The sequence below is a fragment of the Haliotis rubra genome, unplaced genomic scaffold (assembly GCF_003918875.1).
Source record: "Haliotis rubra isolate DU_JTF1 unplaced genomic scaffold, ASM391887v1 Scf390, whole genome shotgun sequence".
Taxonomy (NCBI): domain Eukaryota; kingdom Metazoa; phylum Mollusca; class Gastropoda; order Lepetellida; family Haliotidae; genus Haliotis; species Haliotis rubra.
Window position 1 is genome coordinate 130,567 of NW_025767069.1, and position 18,120 is coordinate 148,686.

General features: G+C 40.1%; 1 protein-coding gene across 1 annotated transcript in view; it reads right to left on the reverse strand.

The window, feature by feature from the left end:
- Positions 1–5,185: 5,185 nt before the first annotated feature.
- The window catches only part of LOC124286766 (serine/threonine-protein kinase BRSK2-like), a 159,680-nt gene continuing 146,745 nt past the window's right edge, over positions 5,186–18,120 (reverse strand). The window contains 7 exon segments of the mRNA XM_046723203.1: positions 5,186–6,315; positions 7,659–7,825; positions 7,931–8,111; positions 9,962–10,082; positions 11,905–11,950; positions 15,939–16,080; positions 16,082–16,142. Of these exon segments, the coding sequence (XP_046579159.1) occupies positions 6,223–6,315; positions 7,659–7,825; positions 7,931–8,111; positions 9,962–10,082; positions 11,905–11,950; positions 15,939–16,080; positions 16,082–16,142 (811 nt within the window). The 3' untranslated portion in view covers positions 5,186–6,222.

Here is an 18,120-nt window from a genome sequence, read left to right on the forward strand (position 1 = left end):
AAAACCCACATTAAAACAAGTTAGAGTTTGAAAATGCACGTTGCATAAAATCAAACTGCATTTTATTTTTATTTTTATTTTTTTCCGTATGTCAGACTTAGACTTAAGAGACAAAGTTATTCAGCAATTTTTCAACCTAACCTGTGCAAGGCAACCCAGTGGCAACCGTAAAACATCAATGTACATCTTAAATAGCAAACAAATATTTTGATTAAAAATTTGACTATCTCTCATAAAACATAAATACTGATTTCATACAAAAGTATGAACATGCAATGTAAATGTCTGTTCAAGGTTCATCCTTCAAAACAATGTACAACATGTGTCCGCTTCAAGCACTAAGTATAAAAGAACAAAATGTTCAACAGTAAACACAAGGGCCTGTTGTGTGCCTATTGTGTTAAAATAAACATCTGCTAAAATATCTTCAAATAAACACATAAAATGACAGTTACTATCATATTGACCACAATGCTAAACATTTATCACATGAACTTGTCCTGATCATTTCTGGATGACGATAAGTAAATGGTTTTATGAAGATGGGATAAGAGGTATATTCAAGTGTACACCTGGAAACATGTCAAGAATCACAATTCTATATTTCTATATATCTGAATTCCTGAGTACATTACATGGGGTATTGATGTACTTTTGGTAATTGTCCAAGATACAAGTCTGGAATTTGGTACAAGAACACTGTTCTCCCAGACCTTAGCAAGCAGTGGGTTTTGTAACACACCTGTGTGCATAAACTCCATGGGAGATAACTCATACCAAATATGTGAGAGACTGAATTCTTGGTCTGTGGTTGGCCACTCCATGGTGATGACCAAGGTCAAATTATGAAGGACTACTTTTCTTGATTGTAATTTATTTGTAAGTTAGTTGTGCTTTGGTTGAACTCTCATGTTTGTGAAAAGTTAACGTAACTTAATGTAACTTAACGTTCTTAGGTCTTACCTATTTGTAATAATCATATTCAGCTTGATACTTTACAGGTATGATGAAAACGGTCATGTGGGGGGTCACAAATCATGTGTAGAAACCTGTAGACAAGAGTGAGTGAATGAGTTTTATGCCGCTTTTAGCAATATTTCAGCAACATCACGGCAGGGGACACCAAGTATATTTCTCGGTTTGATGCTCAAATGGTGAGATGTTAGAGTGTGGAAGAAACAGATAACTGATCTTGGGTCTGTCAGGTACTGTTTACCTTACAACACATTGTAATATATATGGTATCTGACAGACACTCATGCAGAAACCTGCAATATAATTCAAAGAAACAGAATACACTGCCATGGAACGGCCACACTACATGTCATTTCATATCGGTGATCAATTTCAGTTCCAGAATGTTGACATGAGCGTATAATTTTGAAAACAAACACAGATGTGTTTAATCAGAATTAAATATGACCTTAAAACCAGACTATTGTATATAGAAATATAAAATAAGAGATCCTTAACCCTTTTCCAGGTGAATGTAACATTTCTAGCATGAGTCCACTGACTGGGCTGTGTATGTGGGCGATGAGAGATAAGGGGTCTTTCAGATACTATTTCTCTAACATACCAAGTATTTCTATTCCTTCGTCCATTTTATAATCCAGACAGAGGCCTTGAAGTACATGAAACTCACTTTACCAATGGACCTGATTATCAAAGTCTGGTTTCCACCCCTGCAGAACTTGGTTGGCATTTGTGACTCAGTCTTAGCACCACAGGCACCTAGTACAAGGTTTGTCCTGTTAATGTCCGTAAAGGTGGCCAATCAGATTCCACGTAACTTGTATTTGCTTCAAACAAGATGGTTGAACTCAGTGAAGATGATCTGATTGATAGCCAGGATCTATAGTGCAACAGATCTTACCCTGCGAAGTGCATCAACTTACTTGTCCACCTTGATAAACAAGTAAAGAGTTGGACAATATCATGTGAAGCCAAGTTGCCAATAACATGCTATGGCAATTTTTGAACTGGTTGTTGATTTCAGCATACAATTTTGATTTTTGATGCATCCCACCAAAAGACAACTCTATAATCTAAACCTAGTTTGGCAAGGTGGAAACCAGGCTTTTGTAGTCAGAGAGTCCCTAGTCTCGGGAAGATGTAACATTTAAGAACATACGTTACCATGGTGACAGTAACCAAGGTAAGTAGAGTATGGGAGGCGGGTAAACACCTATTCAAATACCAAAATCATCACATATCAAGTCTACTAACCTGGACATATCTCTAAGTATCACTTTCAGATGATACATTATTATCATTACAAGCTCTACTTTCTAGATCGAACAGAAGTTTATTTAACCTCTTTGAATGGCATTTAGAAGCTGGGATGATGAACTAGACGATTCTTTATGGATAGACAACTTGTTTATTGCCGTCGATGCAACGGTGTTAGCATCTACACGGAAACGTCGCATCCATTGCAAAAAGTTGACTATCTATAAAAAATCGTTCCTGTTCAGAATTTTACTTGCCTCAGACACTGATCTAGTGGCTAAAGTCAGCAGTAATGCAGACCAGCAAACATCCTTACAAACATGTTGTGCCCAAAAGTTCTTCTGTGCAGTACATAAATTGATTGTATCTCTTTTTATATTATTCAAAATAAGTTAAAGAACACTTAATATATTCATTTAATTTATCAATAAGATGAGTAAAGAAATAGTCATAAGTAAACATCTTTATCTTTCCTTAAGTTACATACACATGAATCTGAACACTGTTCTGATCATTGTTAAGAAACATCACAGTTAAGAAGGGTGTCAAAATTTACTCCCGGGTACCCATACAACTACTTACCATCTCTTTTGGTAACCATGTAACTACTACCCAATCTCACCTGGGTTTCTGCTTTGTATAATCGTCCAGCAAAGTTGCCAAGTTAACTCTGTAACATTTCAAATTGTCAACAAAAAAGAACTTTTGTCTGGTATGCATTATTCATCTTCTGTCTTCATGACAATAATAATAGACTTATATCACAAAGTCTTCACACAGTAGAGGTACAATATGAGGACATATTATCTAAGTGGTCAATAAGAAGAAATATTGCACTAGTAAATATTTGAACAACATTCTCAGCTCCCTGGGGAGAGTTGAGCTCAAGCTTTCTGTTCGTCCCTAGCATATCTTGCATTCATGCTACCATTCCTGTAGGGCTTGCTTCCGACTTAGATTATTGAGATCGATAATCATCATATTGGTGAAGTAACTTGGAGCAAAAATGCCTGAAAGAAATCATGTTTCACATCACTGGTAAGTGGTGACATATTTTTGCATGGATTACTAACACAACATGGTCCTGAACATAATCTAGAAGCAGCCCATAAATAAAGACACAGCTTTGTGTATCATGTGAGGAAATTAACACTATATTTTCTTTAGATAAAAGTTCACTATCCAGTCTTGGTAAATATCCTACAGAGGTAATAAATCATGTTTACCCCACCCATGGTATAACAGACCCCACCCATGGTATAACAGACCCCACCCATGGTATAACAACCCCAACCCAGCTTGAAGACAAGCCATACACAGCTGTGGTTAAAATGCTTTCTCAAACTTCAAGTTGATCAAGTTGATAACAATGTTTGAGTATCAGCTTTAGGTAAGTAGTACATGACAATGAATGACTCTAACTGGGAAACAAATGGTTCGATGTTGGCTCCCGCGTTTGACAGGAGATAAACAAATATCACAGGATAAAAAAAGATGAAGATAAAAACAGAAAAAATTATGACTAGTTTTTTCCTCTTTGACAGATGTGGTAAGCAGAGACAATATATTGTATTTTGATCACCGCCCTTTTTTGGAGAATATCCCAAATAAATATTCAAAGGGTTTTAGTTTTAGTCTTTTATAACCAAAGTTTGTTATAACCATTGTGACTAAAATGTACAAAGGTTGTTATATCCATCACTTTGTTATAAATGTGTTCGTTGTAAACATAGGGTACTGTCACGCTGTATGTTTCCTGGAGTGAGTGAGTGAGTGGCTTTAGTGATGCCCTACAGTAACGAATATCCTGATGAATCAAACAAATGTCAACTGGACATAGTCAGGAATAAGTCTGGAACTAACAAATTACCATATAGCAACTCCGATCCATTCCCATAAAAGTCTATCTTTGACTGCGATACAATACCACTGTGTGAAATCCGAAAAATCCATAAAAGGTTGTGTAATGTGAAATCCCAAGTGAACCTTGATCTCCTAACCTAATGAAGTATGTGCTGGATCTTGAACCAATCAGAAGTCATTTCTATTTCACACTTCAGCTTCATTTCTTCACCACATGGATGCAGGTATTTGGATAAATTAAAAATACCAAAAGCACAAGGAACACAATTATTCCTATGATAGTACTCCTTTGACATGGTGGTGTGATCGAGTGAGTATATTTTTACGAGGCTTTTAGCAATATTCCAGCCATATCACGGGTCCTGACACCAGAAATGGGCTTCATACATTGTACCAGTGTGAGGAATCGAACCCGGGTCTACGATGTCACGAGTGAACGCTTTAACCACCAGGCTACCCCACTGCCCCTATGGTGGTCAGAAATGACTAAATGACATATCAACAACTGTACAGAGGTGCAGTATTTACATTCGGTACTGGCCATGAAATTTGTTTTCTAGACATAAAAGTCAGATATTCTGCTTCAATCACTTTGAGCGAAATTTGAGAAGCCTACATACTCATTGAAAGTTCACTTGAGACGACCTCCTGGGGGACGGGTCAGTTTCTCACACAGGGAGATATTGTATCAGAGCTGTCTGCAATGAAGTAGCTCATATCACCCTTTAAAACCCCTGAAATGACCCAAACTTAAAAACTATGTATAAAATGAAAGAAATTTTCCAAATTTAAAATGTGTGAAGCCCATTTCTGGTGTCCCCCGCCGTGATGTTGCTGGAATATTGCTAAAAGCGGCGTAAAACCAGACTCAGTCAGTCAGTCAGTCCAAATTTAAATTTGAATTTATCAATATAATTGGGGTAACAAATATGTAGTGAGTTTAGTTTTACGCCACACCCAGCAGTATTCCAGCTATATGGCAGCGGTCTGTAAATAATCGACCAGACAGTCCAGTGATCAACAGCATGAGCATCGATCTATGCAACTGGGATACGATGTATCAACCCAGTCAGCAAGCCTAACCACCCGATCCTGTTAGTCGCCTCTTACGACAAGCATGGGTTTCTGAAGATCAATTCTAACCCGGACCTTCACGGGTTTTAACAAACAAGTAGGTAATACAGATATCCACACCTGTGAGGTTGGCATCAGTTCCTAGATTACCACACCTGTCAAAGAGATCACAGATGTGTAGAACATAAAAACAGTATGCTCTGTAGACACATGATAGCACATAGTGAGAATAAATAAATACATAAATAAATATCTTTAACAGGAAATATATTAATTCACTCCCAAATTCATAATAAATATCCAAGAACATTGTAAACGTGAAAGTTCAGCATCTACAAGAATATATTTTGAGATTCTATCCCTGTTGATTCTGAAAGCGAAAATGGAAAAATGGTTTGTGGTTCTGGTTGGACTAGGTTAATATGTGATATAAAAACAGACACTTTTATCCATTCATCGTCAACACCCTTCTGAACATTGTAATAATGATATTTCTGTAGGCAAGAAAGCACAAAAGTTTAAAAATTACAACTGAAATACGTAATGGCAGGTTAAAAAGTAAACAAAGACTTATTTCTAAAACCACCAAAAGAGCTCTTTACCTTTTGTTCAAGTTTAAAAGCAGAAAAAAGATGCATTTGAATAAAAACAAATTGGTTTTAAAAAACATGCACTAAAACGCTTTGTATTAACAGCAACATATAGCACCAAAAAACAGTAAGTCAATGTCCATCATTCTTTCATGCTGTGACATATTGCATATTGGTGCTCACCTCAGGACCTGATGCACTATTAACCACTACAGGTACACCTACTCGACTCTAAACATACAAAATCAGTTGTTGGGTAAGTACAATCTCACTTTGGGCACAGCTCTGGTTTGGCCCAATTTGCATATTTCTTACAAGTCATTTCATTGGTCGGTCAGCCATGGTGAGAATACTGTCAATGTTTGTGATTGGTCCAGTCTTGGAGAGGGTGGCAAGGTAGGGGGAGGCCAATCACTTTTATTACCAATTGTTCCCTTGTGTATATATACAAAGATGTCCATCCTCAAACCTTGTCTCTCTGTACATTCTCTGATAAAACTTTGCGGTCTTTTGTGGATTGTCTACATGGAGGTAATGGAGGTCTCTTGTCTAATGGCTGAAAACAAACAATAAACAAGATAGTTGAAGAGAAAAACAAATCATTTACAACTCACTATGTTTTATGGCTGCTTTGTACAGTGAATGAGTTAGTGAGTGAGTTTAGTTTTAAACCAGAAATGGGCTTCACACACAGTACCCATGTGAGGAATCTAACCAGGTGAGGTGAAATGGGGTTTAATGTCGCACTTAAGAATATTTCGCTCATATGACGAGATGCATGCGTGTGTATATGTGGCTGCTTGTACTAGCCCAGACTTAAGCTGGTTTCATAGTGCTAGCCCACTGAGATACCATGCCGCAGATGAGTACCCCGCTCAGACGCATTATACTGACTCCAAGCCAACCAGTCCTTGTTTTACCCATTAATGCCGAGAGCCAGGCAGGGACCAACAAGTACCATATTGTAACATTTTTTGGTATGACGCGGTCGGGGATAATGGAACCAGGATCTGTGGCGTGACTAGGGAACGCTTTAACCACCAGGCTACCCCACTACAGTGTGTTAAAAACATGGAGTGTCAGTTTGACATGGAAGGAAACCATAGAGGGTTGAATATCTCAGATGTTGATGACTTTGGTGAACCCATAAGCATGGTCATGGTGCTGACCAATCTAGAAACAAAACCGGGGTGAACCGAGCTTCAAACCCATAGGATCATCGGGAGGTAACATTGCACAATGAATTGCAGCTCTTTAGATGACAGGGCTTTCCATGCCCCAAACTGCATGACGAAGACAATTACTACACTTGTGAATGCCAAGAAAATGGGCATGCTGCAACAAACAGATCCTGTCCTGACTAAGGGAGGCAATGGGCATATAAAGTTGTACTCCATTCCTCTTGGTATGATTATGTTATGTTCAAGGTCAAAAACCAAAACTGGTTGCGTTTACAGTGGGGTTGCCATCTTGTTTCTTGTTTCCAATACAGAAGTATTTGGTGATGACTTTACATGAGGAAAGTATTTGTATTTGGAAGTAAGTTAATAAAGGAAAAAATGTGTACTAATTTGTGTAAAATCAAGTACTACAGACATATAGGGAGATCTTTCTATCACAGTTTTCTAATCCATTAAATTATAGGGGCAGTGGGGTAGCCTAGTGGTTAAAGCGTTCGCTCGTCACCCCAAAGACCCGGGTCCAATTCCCCACATGGGTACAATGCGTGAAGCCCATTTCTGGTGTCCCCTGCCGTGACATTGCTCGAATATAGCTAAAGGCTGCATAAAACCAAACTCACTCACTCACTCATTCATTAAATTATATTTAAGAAGAATAATTTTTTAAATAAGCTTTTTTACAGCTCCAAGGGTGAAAACATGTGAGCGTGGCTCTTACATCTTCTTCTCCGTTCTCTTTGGCTGCTGTACAGTAGGAGGGTGGGGTATGGTCGGAGGAGTAGGACGCTGTACTGTCCGTGCTGATCTTCCGGTTGTTCTCCCCTCGTGGTGCCGACATGAGGGCTTGGATGTGTTCACACACACGTCGGAAACGCCGGGATGGACCTGCATGCGATATAGACATATTGAATACAGCTGACTGTGTGGGCCTATTTTACACAGACTGGAGACTTACAAGATGGAGGCTAGTGGAGTGCTCTGTGTACGTACCTGAGACTAGAGTGAATGTGAGACAGAAGCTTGTGGCATTGGCACTGTCCCTCTCACCGGGCGCCGGACTGATGTCCACCTGGAAGCGGACATTTCTGGAAAACATGGAGGAGCTGCCGCCACGACGATACTCTGCCCGGAACGTGGACGTTGACACCACACTGTGGCTGAGATCTGAAGTCTGAAACACAGGAGGGCATCGTCATATGTTCAAGGAATGCTTGTTATCAAAACACTTCTTATAGGCATTGTCAACGGTTTAGAGAGGTTAAGATGTGTGGTGTAACACGACATGACAGGTATGGTGACAGAGAGGATTCTGTGCACCAGATCTGAACCATGTACTCACTCATAAGAATGTGTGGACCAGGTCTGAACCATGTACTCACTGACAGGAATGTGTAGACCAGATCTGAACCATGAACTCACTGAGAGGAATGTGTGGTCCAAGTCTGAACCATGTACTCACTGAGAGGAATGTGTGGACCAGGTCTGAACCATGTACTCACTGATAGGAATGTGTGGACCAGGTCTGAACCATGTACTCACTGAGAGGAATGTGTGGACCAGGTCTGAACCATGTTCTCACTCACAGGAATGTGTGGACCAGGTCTGAACCATGTCCTCAGAGAGAGGAATGTGTGGACCAGGTCTGAACCATGTTCTCAGAGAGAGGAATGTGTGGACCAGGTCTGAACCATGTTCTCACAGAGAGGAATGTGTGGACCAGGTCTGAACCATGTTCTCACAGAGAGGAATGTGTGGACCAGGTCTGAACCATGTCCTCACTCACAGGAATGTGTGGACCAGGTCTGAACCATGTTCTCACTCACAGGAATGTGTGGACCAGGTCTGAACCATGTTCTCACAGAGAGGAATGTGTGGACCAGGTCTGAACCATGTTCTCACAGAGAGGAATGTGTGGACCAGGTCTGAACCATGTCCTCACAGAGAGGAATGTGTGGATCAGGTCTGAACCATGTTCTCACTCACAGGAATGTGTGGACCAGGTCTGAACCATGTTCTCACTCACAGGAATGTGTGGACCAGGTCTGAACCATGTCCTCACAGAGAGGAATGTGTGGACCAGGTCTGAACCATGTTCTCACTCACAGGAATGTGTGGACCAGGTCTGAACCATGTTCTCACAGAGAGGAATGTGTGGACCAGGTCTGAACCATGTACTCACTCACAGGAATGTGTGGATCAGGTCTGAACCATGTCCTCACAGAGAGGAATGTGTGGACCAGGTCTGAACCATGTTCTCACTCACAGAGAGGAATGTGTGGACCAGGTCTGAACCATTTCCTCACAGAGAGGAATGTGTGGACCAGGTCTGAACCATGTTCTCACTGAGAGGAATGTGTGGACCAGGTCTGAACCATGTCCTCACAGAGAGGAATGTGTGGACCAGGTCTGAACCATGTCCTCACAGAGAGGAATGTGTGGACCAGGTCTGAACCATGTCCTCACAGAGAGGAATGTGTGGACCAGGTCTGAACCATGTCTCACTGAGAGGAATGTGTGGACCAGGTCTGAACCATGTCCTCACAGAGAGGAATGTGTGGACCAGGTCTGAACCATGTCCTCACAGAGAGGAATGTGTGGACCAGGTCTGAACCATGTCTCACTGAGAGGAATGTGTGGACCAGGTCTGAACCATGTCCTCACAGAGAGGAATGTGTGGACCAGGTCTGAACCATGTCCTCACAGAGAGGAATGTGTGGACCAGGTCTGAACCATGTTCTCACAGAGAGGAATGTGTGGACCAGGTCTGAACCATGTTCTCACTCACAGGAATGTGTGGACCAGGTCTGAACCATGTCCTCACAGAGAGGAATGTGTGGACCAGGTCTGAACCATGTCCTCACAGAGAGGAATGTGTGGACCAGGTCTGAACCATGTACTCACTGAGAGGAATGTGTGGACCAGGTCTGAACCATGTACTCACTGATAGGAATGTGCAGACCAGGTCTGAACCATGTTCCCACAGAGAGGAATGTGTGGACCAGGTCTGAACCATGTACTCACTGATAGGAATGCGTGGACCAGGTCTGCCTTGACCTGGCTGAAAGTCTTGTCTCGGACCATCATGAAGTGGTGCTCCTGCTCCATGCCCATCAAGCCACCGAACCACGACCGCTTGGCCAATCTGTAATAGACAGAACACTCTCACAGAAAGTCACAGAACATTTTACATGAACCTCTGTGTGACCCATATACTGAACTTAATAATGCTGAAAAGTTTACTGCACGTTGCTTTACCCACAACTAGGTGTTTGCACGTATTCATGTGGCCACCATCTGGTCATATACCAACGGATTCGTAGGTTCTTTTAAGTGCACAGGATTGTGTACTGTACACTAGGGGTTGTGACAACACTGAAAGAGTCTGCACACAAAGTTGACTCCAAGGTTATTACACCCAATCACAAGTGGGCTGGATCCCGACCCCTCAAGCTCGCTGATCACTAGCTTTGTGCCTTAGACAGCTTGCCCACCATGCCAATCTGAACCTGCCAATTCCACAAACGTGTGCACTGACCGTCTAAGTCTATATTGATGTGAACACTTTCTATAGTTAAAGTACAAGGACGCTTGCGTCCGAGTGCTTTAACTTTATAATAGTTCAGGGCGAAAGTGTGCTTTATTACACTATACATGGTGGTAGAGCGAACTGTATTTCTTTTCTAAGATGCCAAATTTAATACTTTCTAAGGATAATTACGAATAATCTAAGGCAGAAAACAAACGACGGTGTCAGTGACCTAAATTAAGAATCCTCGCACAGGGCTAACTGGCGCGCTGTTCTATTGATGTGTCTGCCCCCCTACGTTAAGACGAACGTTACCAGAAAAAAACAAATGATAACAGTTTGATGACGTTTACGTTCGGATTAAATATCTTCTCTGAATTATTTTAATTACATCTGTCATTAACGTAAACCATATGGGGCAATATGAACGTCGCATTTCTACTACAAACGTAAGTTTAGATCAGTACATCCAGATGAAGCTGAGTAGTCAAGTGACATTCCACGATTGCATTGTGGGGATGTAAACATTGCGAACGTTACCGTGTCGCTGAAAACTTGTGAGTCAAATTGACACATTTTGACCGTCGTAAAACATAAATTTAATGTTTCCACCAGTGATGTTAGCTGCGTGAAGCAACTGCAAAATAAGAAACGGGATGCAACGGAGTAGTTTACGGTAGGAGGCCATACGAGGCGATGCATCGTGACGTCGCTCACATTGTGACATCATGTAAAATGGTTCGAATACGAAGGGGCACACTAGAATGGTGCAATGACAGGATAACGTCATTCAGTTGTTACGTCATCAAAAAACTATACCTTTATTGTCTGATAATGTATTTTTTTTCGATTGTTCTAACCGCTAGGCATCCTAGAAAGCATATTAGCATGAACATAACATTGCTGCTACGATTGTAAATCTATGTTAATATATGGAAGTTTGATGGTCTTAGTCATCTTACTGTCAAAAGTCTAAGTTAAGGTGAGGTGAAATTGGGTTTAACGTCGTGCTTGAGAATATTTCGCTCATATGACGACGTGCATGTGTGTGTATGTGTATGTGCGGCTGCTTGTACTAGCCCAGACAAAAGCTGGTTTTATAGTGCTAGCCCACTGAGATACCATGCCGCAGTGAAGCATGAATACCTCACTCAGACACATTATACTGACTCCGAGCCGACCAGTCCTTGTTGTACCAATTAATGCCGAGCACCAGGCAGGGACCAACAAGTACCATATTTTAACGTCTTTTGGCATGACGCGGCCGGGGATTGAACCCGCGACCTTCCGCTCTCCGGGCGGATGCTCTAACCACTACAACACGGAGGCGGTCGTCTAAGTTACGAATTAAGATTGTCTTAATGATGTCAACAAACAACTGTTAAAACCTTTGATAATGTCCATTTTCATGGAAACCAGAATGTTAAATTCCACTTACTCAGGGGAAGAATCTGGAGTCATGGATATCTCGTCAGACGTCGGAACTGTAGACACACAGCAGATACATTAGCAACACTCTTACACGTCAACTTCAACAACGTTCCTGCAAAAGTCTCAAGCTTGCTAAGTGGGATGAAAGACTCACTTGTGAAATTACATAAGAGTAAATGCAACAGCATTTTGGTAATACAGAATACAGAGATACATGTAATACAAAATTATTGTGTAAAATTCATACCTTTGTATATCACAGTAACAAATATTGACATGATCAAGAAAATGAAACTTTTTCAATATCAACCTGATCAGAAATGAAGTCACTAAGGAATAAATATGTAATTCTTTGTTAAACAATAAAAGTACAATTTTTTACAAATGATAACTTAATGTAATTCTTGAAGTTGATATTTTGTTGTATTTTAACAAGTTTCCAATGCAATTATAAAACAGAACTTCATGCATATTATGTAACAGAAACTAGTCTCAGAGAAATGAATAACACAATAGATATCTGGTCAATCAAATCTAACACCCAACTAGATTTCAGATGTCTGTGAAAGTTTTTCTGAGAGATTACGGGCAATTTCAGTGAGATTGACAGGCTATCTACTATCATTAATTTCACGCCTTTGAAATGAACAAGTGGTTATGAAAGATCTGTAGATACTGGTTAACATATGAACCATGCTATTAACGTTGATGAAGAAAGATGACGTGACATGAACGAGAAACACAACAGAGACTTCGGCATTACTCATGAAAGAGAAGGCATTGTTCCTCTTGCAATATAATGTACATTTGTTCAATATTATTTGTCAGAACATTTTATGTCAAAGTCAGCTATTCTAAAGCTAATTATGACAACCTTTAGAGTAATCAGGACAGAAGATGGTAAACCAGTGATACACAATGTTGGCATTGACTCGGGTACGACCGCACACTAAGACAGCCAGGTCACAACCATGCCAGGGCTTCTGTGGTTGTCAACCATCAAAGTCCAAACTCATTTTTTCATTTCTGCATACCTAATATTTCACAATCAAGGAAAATTCAAGAACATTCTTTTTACACAATATAACAAATTCAAAATTTTGATGAATAAGGGAGGTTATTTTGCTGATTTTATGACACTGTCATTTATGTTTTCTTCCCTAGTATACAAGTCATTAAAGGTCAGTATAAAATATATCTTCTGACTAATGATTTTGACAAATTTAGACATATTTGGAATGTAACATCTCTACTCAACTTAGTAATAATAGGTTTGGGGTTGACTTAACAATATAAAATAATGCATATGAAAATATTGACAAAAACTGAAGGTCAGCGACATTTATTCATATAAACCTGAAGGGTGCTTCTTGAATTACCGCACTTGAGGTTTTTGTTTGCTTCCAGGTTTTACTTTATGTAAGTAAGACCTCTTCCCAGGTTTTACTTTTTCCTAACTCTATATTAGCATCAACATTCAAATTCAGATGATATGTGAGTGTTTGAAATCAATTGAAAAATATCGTCAAAGATCATCTTTAATGTGCAAATGTTTTCCCTGGCAGGAATGAAACCACATCTACCTGGTTAATAAGCAGATGCTCTACCTCACGGCCACTGGGCCAACAAAGAAGCCAGGTTTGAATTACCTATTTATAGTTAGGCCTACTGTCATTAAATTGATTTTACTAGCGCTTCAGCTTCATTACATGATCATCTAATTATCCATCATTGACGGTTTACATGTATAATAAAGCACTCCTCTTCGGTTATGGTTGGGAAAGTAAGCCCTCGACCATCAGTTCTTACTTTCCCAACCATAACCTTGGAGTCGTGCTTTATCCTACACATACACATGCATTTAATTAATTAAGTCAAATTACAAATATAAGCATTTACAAAACTCAAAATTTATCACACTGTTAAAAAGAAATATTATTTTCACTTGGCCAAAATAGTTATATTTCTGAATCATTAAAGTTAATCAAAATATTACTTCAGGTACACTGGAACTGAAACCACATTCTGTTATCATTAACTGAAATCACCATACAATCCACTATACATACTTCACTTTGTATCTACTCTCACAAAATAATACAAGTAGCTTAAGCAAAACTGAGAATTGGAGAAAAAAACATTGCTAGAATAATGACTATTTAAAAACCGAGTGCCAAAACAAGACGTTCTACTCCTGGTATGGTCTTTGGGGCCCAAACAACACGTTCTACTCCTGGTATGGTCTTTGGGGCCAAAACAACACATTCTACTCCTGGTATGGTCTTTGGGGCCAAAATAAGACGTTCTACTACTGGTATGGTCTTTGGGGCCAAAACAACACGTTCTACTCCTGGTATGGTCTTTGGGGCCAAAACAACACGTTCTACTCTTGATATGGTCTTTGGGGCCAAAACAACAAGTTCTACTCCTGATATGGTCTTTGGGGCCAAAACAACAAGTTCTACTCCTGGTATGGTCTTTGGGGCTAAAACAAGACGATCTACTCCTGATATGGTCTTTGGGGCCAAAACAACACGTTCTACTCCTGGTATGGTCTTTGGGGCCAAAACAACACGTTCTACTCTTGATATGGTCTTTGGGGCTAAAACAAGACGTTCTACTCCTGGTATGGTCTTTGGGGCCAAAACAACACGTTTTACTCCTGGTATGGTCTTTGGGGCTAAAACAAGATGTTCTACTCCTGGTATGGTCTTTGGGGCCAAAACAACACGTTCTACTCCTGGTATGGTCTTTGGGGCCAAAACAAGACGTTCTACTCCTGATATGGTCTTTGGGGCTAAAACAACACGTTCTACTCCTGATATGGTCTTTGGGGCCAAAACAACATGTTCTACTCCTGGTATGGTCTTTGGGGCTAAAACAACACATTCTACTCCTGATATGGTCTTTGGAGCTAAAACAACATGTTCTATTCCTGATATGGTCTTTGGGGCTAAAACAAGACGTTCTACTCCTGATATGGTCTTAGGGGCCAAAACAAGATGTTCTACTCCTGACATGGTCTTTGGGGCTAAAACAACATGTTCTACTCATAATATGGTCTTTGGGGCCAAAACAATATGTTCTACCACTGATAAGCTCTCTGAGGCCAAAACAAGAAGTTCCACCACTAATATGGTCTTTGGGGCCAAAACAACACGTTCTGCTCCTGATATGTCTTTTGGTGCCAAAACAACACGTTCTACTCATGATATGGTCTTTGGGGCAAAAAACACAGGTTCTACTCCTGATACGGTCTTCAGGGCTAAAACAACATGTTCTACTCCTCTTAGGGGACACAGTTTACTCTTGATATGGTCTTTATGATGGGTTTGGTAGATCTGGAACTCATGAACAAATGATCCTGGGACACACAAGGGATGTAACTTTGCCTATATTGTAGTCGAAGCAGAGAAAAAGTTACATAACTTGGCTCAAGGTTTGTTGTCAATCTTCAGAAAAGAGAGAGACTTGTAGCCTTTAATGCTGCCACTATAGTCCAAATTAAACATGAAACTGTACAAATTACTCTCTAACACTGAACGAGTACGTATTTTCTTTTACATCACTTCCAGAATTATTCCTGCAGCAACATGGCGGGAGATGCAAGAAAAGGGAATTGAACATTGTACCCATTCGGGGAATAGAATCCAGGCCCTGGCATCACAAGATACCCTACTTTCCCCACCTAAAACAGATGTAATTTACTGAAAGTACGTATGGTTAGGACATGAACCTGTCACTTAGAACTTGATGAGACAGACATAGAGAGGAGGGCGTACAGGCCATACATCCTTGAGATGGCCGATAAACAAGGACGCAGACGGATAGAAAAAAGAACACTAGATGATAATATACGATTCCTCTACAACCACTAGAGGATGAACTCAATCCTTCTACCAGGTGGGAATAACGATTCACTCCATGCAAGATGGACGAGCGAGTGAACGGGCGGCGGGCAGAAAAACAGCTTTGGAAATTCACCTGCCAGGTACTCTGTGTCTACAACGTCTGCGATATGCCCATTTGCATATGGAATACCTTGCATTTTCCGCCGATGGAACCGTGGGGATCCCAGGAAGCTGTTCTTTATCGTATGTAACCTTGATTTCCAGGGGGTGGTCTGGATACCTGGGGAGCTGGGGGGTGTCGCCGAAGGGCTGTGGGTTGGCGTGGTTCCTCGGTGGGGGGAGCTTTGGGCTGGAAAGTGGAGAGTTGTTAGGACTACCACTCAGGTTTGCCTTTCTTCTGAAACAAATGATACCATAGACACACTGTGCCACAGGTGTCCATCTTCAACTATCCAGGGTTTATATATCTCCATGCATTATGATAAAAACCCTGGAACCAATTGCCACCATACTGTTTCGAACCATATGAAAATAGATCAGGTTGTGTACTCCCCAGGGAGTTGAGAATGAAACTTGAGAGAACACTGATAGATTGATCGATGTAATAAAGTTATTTGAGTGTACTAATAGATGGATTTGGCACTCTAATATTCGAGATTATTATTACATTATCATGCCACTTCGAGGCAGATTTTGAGTTCGTGAGACGAGAAATGATGCATCACTTCCATACAAAGCTGTGGTGGCAAATGAGACCAGCGTATTTATCAGTTAGTATGGATTAATAACACACCGGAAAGTCAAAGATGTTTTGATCAGCTATTCTGATAATGCAATACCTTCAAACAACATGTTAAAGAATTAAGTGAGATACTACTTCTAAGAACTGTTCACTAACACATTTAATAGAGAAAAATGTAATTTTTAAAGTAAAATTGATATTTTTATACTTATCCTCACTCATGATCTTTTGCTTATCTCCCTTTCCCTTGCGAATGGTAGTGGAACACTTGAATCCCTTGAAGTTCCCGAAGCGGACGTAAAGATACACTCACCCACGAGTTACCTCCCTTTTCCCGCGTAAACAGTCATGTGACCAGCCTTACTTGTCACTCTCTCCCTTTTCGCCCAAGCGAAAGGGAGATAAGCAAAAGATCGCGAGTCAGGATAAGAAAAAATGAGCAGTATAACAATAGGTGGATGGTTAGTTTTCTTACAGCTGTGGTTGTTTACATCAAAAATAATTAATTCCATTTTTTGTTAATTTTTATGCAAAAACATGTTTGAACAAACTTTATGGATAAAACTTTTTTTATTTCGCAAGTGCAATGTTTTGATACAGATATTCACATTTCACCTTGACAACGGTACAAGAATCTGTACCAAAATGTCGCACTCACAAAACAAAAGCAGTTGCTATTTATAAAGTTAGTTCAGTATTGTAATTCTACAATCAGAGAAGAAAAAATATATTTGTATCCAATATTCATGAATCGACCATCTCATATTCCTGTGGGGTGTGTGTGGGGGGGGATAGGGGGTAGAGATCGCATGTTTTGATTTCTTGCGCTTTCAACAGTGTGAAGTATTATAGTATTTGTAGATAATACAAGTTTTCAAACATGAGGTGAGAGGACGAGGAATCAAATCAAATCTCAGGTATCTCCCTGAATATGAGTGTGTTTAGTTTTACTCCGATCTTAGCAATATTCCAGCAACATCACAGCGGGGGACACCAGAAATGGGCTTCACACATTGTACCCATGTGGAGAATCAAACCCGGTTTTCAGCATGACAAGTGTACGTCTTAACCACTAGGCTACCCCACCGCCCCCCAAATATGAAATGGTCAGTCCCTTCGTTAATGTTGACAACAAGACATAATATCACAAAAGAAAATAATAAATCACGATAATTGAAATAATATCACCACCTGTGAAACATTCAGCAAACAAAGACACAACTGACTGAATGAAATTAACATAGCACAAGAAGTCAATAAATTGAGCAGTGAGGGCAATAATGATCAGATTTCCATCCCCCACCCACCAGATAACATCAAGATCTTTCCAAGTATCTGCAGCTGCAGAAGAAACTTACTTTAACTGTTAACTCTTAATTTACTTGATTTGATACACCAGATACAGGGTATCAAATATCAGTTGCTAATATATCTTAGTGTCAAGTCAAAAGTCCATAGAGGTCCTGAACATTTTTTTTTTTTCGACATGAATACTTAGCCACATAATGAAATGTCTCTTATTTCACATTTAATTTGGGGGATGAAAATCTAATAACATTTCATGAAAGTAGACCGCAGTGACACAAATATCCAGATTGTGATAGGCAGCTGAAATAGACCTAAAGCATAA